Source organism: Bufo gargarizans, chromosome 1 (genome assembly GCF_014858855.1).
Source record: "Bufo gargarizans isolate SCDJY-AF-19 chromosome 1, ASM1485885v1, whole genome shotgun sequence".
Lineage (NCBI taxonomy): Eukaryota > Metazoa > Chordata > Amphibia > Anura > Bufonidae > Bufo > Bufo gargarizans.
The window spans coordinates 221,178,321-221,188,659 of NC_058080.1; the positions used below are offsets into that span (position 1 = coordinate 221,178,321).

At 44.8% G+C, this 10,339-nt stretch overlaps 1 protein-coding gene across 1 annotated transcript; it reads left to right on the forward strand.

Annotated features, from left to right (window-relative positions):
* The first annotated feature begins 265 nt into the window (after window positions 1-265).
* NEUROG2 (neurogenin 2) lies at window positions 266-901 on the forward strand. Its single transcript, XM_044277289.1, has one exon. It carries the CDS (start codon window positions 266-268, stop codon window positions 899-901), a length of 636 nt encoding a protein of 211 aa, XP_044133224.1.
* The last annotated feature ends 9,438 nt before the right edge of the window (window positions 902-10,339 follow it).

Genomic DNA, 10,339 nt, shown 5'->3' on the forward strand with positions numbered 1-10,339 from the left:
GCCACCGGCAGCGTCACTTTACTTCAGCCTGAGGAGCACGACGCGTGCCAGGAAAGCCCGAGCAGTGCCGCCCTCTGCAGCAGGTCAGTACCTCAGCAGCACTGCTACATGCCGTGTGTCCCACAGCCTGGCATTTCCCCCACTGTCATCTCAGGACGGATTATTGGGACTTTACCATGAATCTGCTGCTTTATGTTTATCCGAGTTTTCTGTGCTGTGCTCTCATGTTCAGTCCTGTAATACCACCTCTTTCTCTCCTTACAGAATGGTCTTGGTAAAGAGTGAGTACAGAGAGGAGATGTCCTCCCCTTGCTCCATGTCCACCTCCAGCCTGTCACCCCAGCCCTGCACCTCTGATGATGAGCAGCAGTTCACCCCTAGCCCACAAGCAGAGGATGAAGAGGTGGGCACCGATGCCAGCAAGAAGCCCAGGCGCAGCCGTACCCGCAGCAACGTTAAAAATGGAGAAGTTGTCCTGAAGATCAAAAAAACCCGCCGCCTGAAAGCAAATAACCGGGAAAGGAACCGCATGCACCACCTAAACTCTGCCCTGGATGAGCTGAGGGAAGTGCTGCCCGCCTTTCCTGACGATGCCAAGCTCACCAAGATAGAGACCCTACGCTTTGCACACAACTACATATGGGCACTGTCTGAGACTCTACGCCTGGCAGACCAACTACATGGGTGCACCACCACTCCTATGCTGATCCAGGACTCTTCTCCTTCTCCGAGTCCTTCTGCCTCCTCATGGAGCTGCACATCTCCCTCTTCTTCCTGCGAATCACTGTCCCCTGCCAGCTCCACCTCAGACATCCTAGACTACTGGCCGCCTGCTGATCGACACTTCCATGGAGCCCTCAACCAGCAGAACCTCTGTGTAACGGGTACCACTTTCATCTGAGCACCAAATAGCTCTGAATGCCCATTGTGCTGGACTGCAGAGACCAATAACCGAGGGGGGACAGTGCGCGAATACCCTATGTGAGGGCCAGGATGACTTCTGAGTCCTCCAGATGTCCTGGTTATTCTCGCTGGAGAGATGTTCTTACTGGTTTAGTGGAGAACGCACAAGCCACATGACAGAACGGTGACTCTAGGAATCAGGGCTTAGGGAATTCCTTATGTCAGAGAGAGTTGTAGGTTAGGCTGGAAATTCCTGAAAACAGACGCAGTCCATTCAGGACAACCAGTCTTGAGGAACAATCAGCTGTTAGAAGGCGGTCTTCATACACAGGGGAGAATCTGCTGCATCTGTTTTTTTCCCACCGGTTGTTGATTGGTGTGGGAATTTCAAGTGTCAACCCCGGACTTTCCCTCTGACTTGCACTTCGTTCACTTTGCCAGATTTTGTCACAATACCTTTTGTTCTGTCACTCTGTCTGCCCGTTTCCATCTGTCCGCTATGATTTATTTGTAAAAAAAAAAAAAAAAAAAAAAAAAAAAAAGTTGTTTGCCAGAGAGGCAGGTTAGAAGTCATTGTATAATTTGTAGGCTTTTGTACCCCTTGAATGGAAGCGTGAAAATTTAGGCTGAACTCACCGAGAATAGAAGAAAATGTGAAAAAAGGGGGAAAATGGAAAGGGAGGTTTCCTTCATACATAATTTATCTGTGCATTCAGAGGTCGAGGAGCCCCTATTCTTCCAGAAGATTAAAAGAGAGCAGCAGACTAGGAGGATCGCCGCGCTCAGATACGTGTTCACTTTTATTTATTACAGAGGACGATTTCACGGAGTATATGTATTTTTTTTTGTATATTTGAAAGAGTTTATTCTAGAATGTATTTACAGCAAGACCAGGCGATCTTGCGGTTATTATAATTATTAAATAAAATATATAATTTTCCTAACGTTCGTCTGTACTGCCGTTTTTTGGGTATTCTGAGGTGCTGGGTAACAGGGAGCGAGAACCTAAAATGCAGAACCCTTGTATATTATGCACACCAATGAAATGTTACTAAGGTCCAATGTCAATCAAAAGAAATAAGCACATAGGTGAAAAAATGTAACAAATTCTTTATTTTAAAGTAATCGTGCTATTAGGACATTGTGTCAGAATTTTATGGTAAAGTCGGTGAGTTTGTCTAATTATGCAACTTTTTGAGTGGGCAAAGGGGAAATCTTATTCATATTATTACGGTAATAAGGATTCAACACAAAAATCTTACCAATACTCTGACATTGACATAAAATACATAAACATAGTGCAAGCTTTTACTGACAAAACACTACCATGAAATGACATAAAGAAAATATAGTATTATTATAAAAGTATAATCCCTGCTTACCGGGGTATCAAAAATCAAGGTAAAAAAAGTATAAAAATCATTATAAAGTCTACTTTCACACTGGCGTTTTGGCTTTCCGTTTGTGAGATCCGTTCAGGGCTCTCACAAGCGGTCCAAAATGGATCAGTTTTGGCCTAATGTATTCTGAATGGAAAAGGATCCGCTCAGAATGCATCAGTTTGCCTCCGTTCAGTCACCATTCCACTCTGTAGGCGGACACCAAAGCCCTGCTTGTAGCGTTCTGCTGTCCACCTGACGAAGCAGAGCTAAACGGACCCGTCCTGGCACACAATGTAAGTCAATGGGGACGGATCCGTTTTCTCTGACACAATCTGGCACAATAAAAAACGGATCCGTCCCCCATTGACTTTGAATGGTGTTCAAGACGGATCCGTCATGGCTATAGAAGACATAATAAAACTGGATCCGTTCATGACGGATGGATGCAGTTGTATTATTGTAACGAAAGCGTTTTTGCAGATCCATGACAGATCCGCAAAAAACGCTGGTGTGAAAGTAGCCTTAGGCGCCGATGTGGTCCCCAGCACTTTACAGTCAGAGGTTACTTGGACAGACAAAATCAGACGTCACATAGTAACAAACTAAAAACGGAAACATTAGGCGTGAGGGCCCTGCTCATAAGAGCTTACAATCTATGAGGAAGTCGGGGGGCACCCGTGCTTGCTCTGTACAATGGTCCAACAATATAACTTTGATAGATGCACATAACATAAGTGCTTGGTATTCCTTAAGTTTAATACATAGAAACGTATGGGATAAGTGTGCAGTTTTTTTTCTTCTAAAACATTCAAATTCCAGAAAATTGTGCTCAAATGTGTGTTTAAAAACGACCTTACATATCTGACAAGCTATAAACACACTTTATATGTGGTTCACATCTGTGTCAGGCATTCAGTTGTCCTGTCATAGGAACAGAAAGACAGAATGTAAGCCAAAACGGATCCATCACAGGACAGACAGCGCCCAATGGACCCCACTGACATAATAGGGTCCATGGGGTTTTTGTCATGGCGCCATTGCACCATTCAAAATAGTGCTGCATGCTTGCCCTATGATGTCTACTGTTTTGGAACAGTTCTGCAACAGACGCCACTCAGGGAGCCATCAATACAGATGTGAAAGAAGCCTAATGTCCACATGGTATGGATCTGCTAGATCTGTGATGGCTAACCTCCGGCACTCCAGCTGTGGTAAAACTACGACTCCCAAGATGTACACTTGCTTAGCTGTTCTTAGAACTCTGACCCTGGGTTCACACCTGAGCGTTCTGAAAGGAGCGTCCTGTATGCGCGATTGTACCGGCGTTTACAATCGCGCATACAGAGACAAGCGAACGCCCATTGTCGCGCGTTCCCGAAAGTCTATGTACGGGAACGCGCGACAAAACGCCCCAAAGAAGCTCAAGAACTTGTTTATGCGTCGGATGTTTTTCAGCACGTTCGAACGCGCTGTAAAACGCGAAAATGTGAACCAGTCCCATAGGGAAGCATTGGTTTGCATCGGTGATGCGTTTTACAGCGCGTTCGAACGCGCTGTAAAACGCACAAGTGTGGACTTAGGGTGAAGAAATGAATGGAGCATGCTAGGGAGTTGTAGTTTTACAACAGCTGGAGTGCCGGAGGTTAGCCATCACTGTACTAGATTGCATAAAGGTGACTCGAAGTAGTTAAAGTGGTTGTTTAGGAGTTTACCTAACAGCAGGAAATTCTATAAAAAGCAAAAAAAAAAAACAACAACAAAAAAGCATTACCTCTAAGTCCAGTGATTGGCTGCAGTGATCACTTGAATAATGTATGTAAAATTATCACTGCAGAACTAGCGGGGACCACCTGCGGTGCTGTGCTGGATTTAAAAGGGTTATCCAGGAAAATATATTTATGACTTATCCTCAGGATAGGTCATCAGTATCAGATCTGCAGGGGTGCGACACCCAAAACCCCCACCGATCAGCTGTTAGAAGAGGCCTTTAGCGCCGCAGCCTCTTCCTAGGCTAGTGACATCACTGTACATCAGTCACATGGCCCAGTTGCAGCTCAGCCCATTCAAGTCAATGGGGCTGAGCTGCAATACCAAGCACTGCCACTATACGATATATGGCGCTGTCCTTGGAAAGCTGCCAGGAGCCTGCATTGCTCACAGAGCTCCGGTAAGCGCAGCTGCATCCTGGAACAGTTGATCGGCGGGGGTGCCAGGACCTGGACCCGGACCCCCGCTGATGTGATAATGATGACCTATACTGAGGATAAGTCATCATTATCTTTTCCAAGATAACCCCTTTAATGGGTAGAGGTTATTTTGTGCCTGCTCTTCATTTTATTTAAAGGGTCACTTATTCTATTTTGAAATATTTCTTAACATAGCACCTCAAATGTAATGTTATATAATGCAACACGATGACCATAACATAGAAAACTGTCAGGTTCATCCTATCTTAAAGGGGTTGTCTGGGTTCTAAAGGGTCACTGAGTTCTCAGAAAGCTTTTGATATGTCATGGAGACATGTAAAAGGTTTTGATCAGTAGGGATCTAAATGCTGAGACCTCCACCGATCCCTAGCGCTAGGAGACAGATCCCTTTCTTTCCTTGCTGCAGGAGACAAGCCCATAGACTTTTTGCACGCGATACAGCGCAATACGCGAGTGCTTCTCTATCCTCGTTCTAGCGCTCAGAACCCCACCCTTCAAAACGTTTCATATGTATTTGTGTCATATCCATAGTTTTAAAAAACTCAGTGACCCTTATAGGCTACGTCTGCGCGACAGGTAGGGTACAACTACACTGCAACATTTGTCGCGCGACATTTTGTTGCACTAATGTCGCGCGCCAGTTTTTATAATGGCAGTCTATGGTGTCGCACTGAAACATGCTGCGACGCAACTTTTACAGAAAAATCCATCTCTAATGGATTTTCTGCGACTGTTGCGTCGCAGTCGCAGCATGTTGCATGTTGCAGTGCGACACCATAGACTGCCATTATAAAAATTGGCGAGCGACATTGGTGCGACAAATGTCGTGTAGACGTAGCCTAAAACCCAGACAAACCCTTTAAGATAGCATGAACCGGACAGGCTTGTTTTCATTGTGTTGCATTATATAAAATGTGATGTCCAATGCAGAGAAATATTTCGAAATAGGACTTTATAAATGCATTAGGGGTTAACAGTGACTGGAGTGGGAGGGGAAAGGGTGAGAAAATACTACTTATGCAGGTGGTGGAGTAGAGGACAAATAAAGGGGCTCACTAAGCGGAAGGAATGAAGCCGTGGAGAAAGGGGTGACCTAAGGTCTTGCAGTTTTTCTATTTAGACCAAAATGTGCTACAAATGTAGTCTGAGCTGATGAACTTGTCCACATGAGGCACCCCTGGTGATATCGCCCGCGTCTATTGGGGATGTACATCCTAATTTAATATACAACGCACCTTCTATATATAATTCATGTGATTTCACAACAGAAAGAAAACCTCAGTTTAGGCATAATTTATTCATGTAAAATAGCAGTGATTTGTCCCCGAAGTCATGTAACAGACCCAGTATGTGGAGAATCGGTATGCTAAATAAAGATGCAAATATACGTAACGCTTAAATATGGCTAATTAGCCTAAGGCATTCCTGTATGGGAAAGCACATGTGTTATGGGCTACCTGCCTCCTACTGAGTGTTCTTTAAACACTTGTCAGTCCTCAGGCTTGTGAATATAGATTGTCTACAGGCATTGCCCTGCCTGACAGGCTCAATACCCTTGGCAGAACCCAAGCACAAAGCCATTAAATCCACTATGAATAAACACCCCTCCCAAAGCAATTAAAGGCTGCAGAACACAGTGATATCATATACCAAGCTTCGTTACCAGTAATTGGGGTAATGCTCCAAAGGGCAAAAAAGTTGTGCTTCTATTCAGTTTAATCACAATTATAAATGTTCAACAAAGGGTGAGCAGATCTGATCATTAATAAGTGCATTCTCTCATTTACACTGGGATGCCGCCAAAGCCAAAAATATTACTACTCTCATTATACAGTCTGCTCAGGCCGTTTCATCTAGTCATGTGTTTGCATTATGTAACATAAATATCCGCAGAGACGTCTACAAATGATATTCTTATGGACCAATGATGATAAAACTTGTCCACAGATACCTTTTGGTTGGGTATTTTTCCAACAAAAGGGCATGTATTTAGTAGTGGGGATACAGTCTAAACGAATATGGCGGTATTAATGAAAACAGGAAATACCACCTCAGACAACACTTGTATACATCACAAGAACGATGTAACCACTAATCAAACATTAACGCTGGGTTCACACCTGAGCGTTCGCGATGGAGCGCTCTGTATGCGCGATTGTACGGGCGTTTGCAATCGCACATACAGAGACAAGCGAACGCCCATTGTCGCGCGTTCCCTGAAGTCTCTGTACGGGAACGCGCGACAAGACGCCCCAAAGAAGCTCATGTACTTCTTGGGGCGTCGGGCGTTTTACAGCGCTATCGTACGTGCTGTAAAACGCCCAGATGAGAACCATTCCCATAGGGAATCATTGGTTTCTCCTTGTTGAGCGTTTTACAGCGCGTAGGAACGCACTGTAAAACGCTCAGGTGTGAACCCAGCCTTAGGGTTCCTTCACCAGAAATGCCTAAATTAAACTGTCTGACATTAGCGATGTGCTAATGTCCACTGAACCTAACTAGCCTATTCCTAGTTTTATCCATGCCCCGGTTACTCCATAAAAGTAAGGCTACTTTCACACTTGCGTTCGGAGCGGATCCGTCTGGTATTTGTACAGACGGATCCGCTCCTATAATGCAAGCGATGGTGTCCGTTCAGAACGGATCCATCTGCATTATATTTCACTAAAAAGTCTAAGTACAATTTGTATTCAGACGGATCCATCCAGACTTTACATTGAAAGTCAATGGGGGGCGGATCAGTTTCAAAAATGCACCATATTGTGTCACCTTCGAACGTATCCGCCCCCATTGACTTCCATTGTAACTCTGGACGGATCCGTTTGCCTCCGCGGACACCCGAATGCTGCAAGCAGCATTCGGGTGTCCGCCTGCTGAGCGGAGCGGAGGACAGACGGTGCCAGACTGATGCATTCTGAGCGGATCCGCATCCACTCAGAATGCATTAGGGCTGGACGGATCTGTTCGGGCCGCTTGTGAGAGCCTTCAAACGGAACTCACAAGCGGATCCCCGAACGCAAGTGTGAAAGTAGCCTAACTTTTATAATATGCAAATTAGCCTCTAGGAGCGCGGGGGAGGGCGTTGTTCCTGCTCCTAGAGACTCCGTTCTCCCACCTCTGTCACCTCCCTCCAAGTCTTGATTGACAGGGCCAGGCAGCGTTCGCATCCTCCTGCCGGCCCTGAGTGCATGTTAAATCTCGTGCCTGCGCCGTTCAGTATTCTGCGCAGGCATAGTGAAGGAAGGGCGCCCACTGGCTGCTGACTTCCTTATTGCTCCAGCGCCGAATACTGAATGACTCAGGTGCGAGATTTTCCATGCACTCAGGGCCGACAGGAGGATGCGAACGCTGCCTGGCCCTGTCAATCAAGACTTGGAGGCAGGTGACAGAGGTTGGAGAACGCATCCGTTCATTCAGGCATACTAGATCATCAGAGCATCTGTAAATGCTGGTCCTAAAAGAATACACCCTACGGCCAATTTCACACAGTCAGTAATAAAAACATTTAACAGAAAGATTTGTACTTCGTTTATGTTCTTACACATACTAAAGCAAACTACTGACCACGTACTGACCTTGTGACCTTAGGCTTTGACCAGTTTCACAAATAGGATCCATGTGATGGCTGTATTTACTGGACCAACTGTGCTTGACTGACCCAAACTCACTGCATCATAGTCCTTGATGATGCTGAGAGTTCATGCCCAACCAGGGCTCTACTGTCCTGTACTCACATCATGCTATCAGTATGGGACAGTAGACTCATAGGCTTCAACTCACAGCAGAATAGATCACTATGGGGTCATGCCGAGCCACGGTTGGGCAAGGAATTGCAGCCATCTCACATAACCTGGACTGCACACACTCTGTGAAACTGGCCTTTGTGTACATGGAGATTCTCTTTAAAGGGGATCTCCAGGCCTTTGTTCAAATTACAGCATGAACTGAACCAGTGAAGGTAGGGGTTCGGCAAATCACTTACCCATACAAAGTGCTGCCGTTTCCTCCCACTGTGCTGTTGTCACTTTAGTGGCTTGCTCCAAATTATTGTACTTCCTCTGATATGCCATGCCAGATCTTCTCTGTCCACTGAAATATACAGATGTCATCACTGATGTCATGTCCATCTTGGGCAAGCATTATTTCCCTGGCCCCTGCCCAGTGTCAGGCACTACTGCACATTCTGCCCAGTCTACCCAGTGCATAATATGGGACAGCGCAAGGCATGTTGGGTTTGGTTAGCAAACCCAGCAGAAACAGCTAAGACAGGAAGTTCTTCTTCAAAACAGAGACAGTGAGGCAAGGAACATGGATGCATTATTTGGGGTACATTGGGCATATAGAAGAATGCATTTTGGGCCCAGAGGACCCATTTAATAAGCAGGTTCCCCCATTACAGCCGTATGGATTGCTAACAGAACTATAAGAATGGACCTGGAGCCATGCAATCTCCAAAGACATTAGAAGTAGGAGTCATGATGTAGCTCACAGTAATCAGTAAGTCATAGGAATCAACTCACCAGTGGCCCTGATTTGTAAAGACAAATATGGCCACTGTGCTGTGTTCATTGTTTGCAAGTTTTTGTGAATCTGCACCATGGGCTTTATTGACCAATATCATTCTTTGATCTCACTGAGGTTTTTGGGACTGAATGAAGTCAAACCCCTAGAACTATGTTCCAAAATCTTGTTGAAAGCCATCTTGACAGCATGGGGGATGTTAGGGTACATTCACACGTGCTGGTTTTAGAGTGGCAAAACACACGTCAAAACTGCTCCGAAACCTTCACGTGTGAATTCTCTTTGCAAAGCATGCAATGTACAAGTCTTTAGAATGAGATGTTCAGCAAGCCATGGTTTCAGCCATGTATTTCTCATGTCACTTACATTTTCTATTGATTGCACTGAGAACAAAGAATGGGGTTTGCATCCTTATACATGGCTAACCACACTGTGGTGTGCTTCCCACAATGCCATTGTAGGACTAGCCAACATAGGACTATTCAGATTGTAGGAATTTAAAGCTCTACACTCCCTCCAGATACTGTCACATGGTTTCCTTTTAGATCTACAGTTTGTCATTTGGTTATTTCAGTGGGATTTTAGTTTTCATACTTATTTTTATGGGCATTGTAGTTAGAATTTTCACCCACATTGTAGAAAAATACTGAGATAGATGTCATACGTATGTAAGATATGCCAGTATTACAAATAGTTTTCTTCAGGCTACATCAGATTCTTTGAAAGGATATAGCTATCATCTCATGGAGCATGCTGCATATTAAAATTATGCAGATTGCACATGGAAATTTGCCAATATAAAATAACTGATGTGTTAAAAACACTAGCTTTGGACCTAATATCTACAGAAAAATATCAATCCAAATGTGCAAGTGTGAGCTGCAAATTACTCATGTGATATTGTAAATCAGGGGCATAACTATAAGTCAAAGGGTGCCATAGTAAAATAAGATGGGGGCCCACACTATCTAATGTAACAAATTTTAAACAGCAGCATAAGTAAGGTATGTATAATAGCACCATATGTCAGAAAACCCACAAGACTATACAGATTTTCCCACTAGGTAAAAAAGAAAATTCCTTACCGTATAGTTACTGAGGATAAAATGATGGCCTACCCCAGGGATTGCCAACCTGTGGCTCTCCAGCTGTTGTAAAACTACAACTCCCAGCATGCCCAGACTGCCTACAGGTATCAGCCTACAGCAAAGGATGGTGGGAGTTGTAGTTTTACAACAGCTGGAGAGCCACAGGTTGGCCAGCCCTGGACTACCCGGTACCCCATCATACATAGAGGACTACAGCACTCAGTCTCCTCTATGCAGC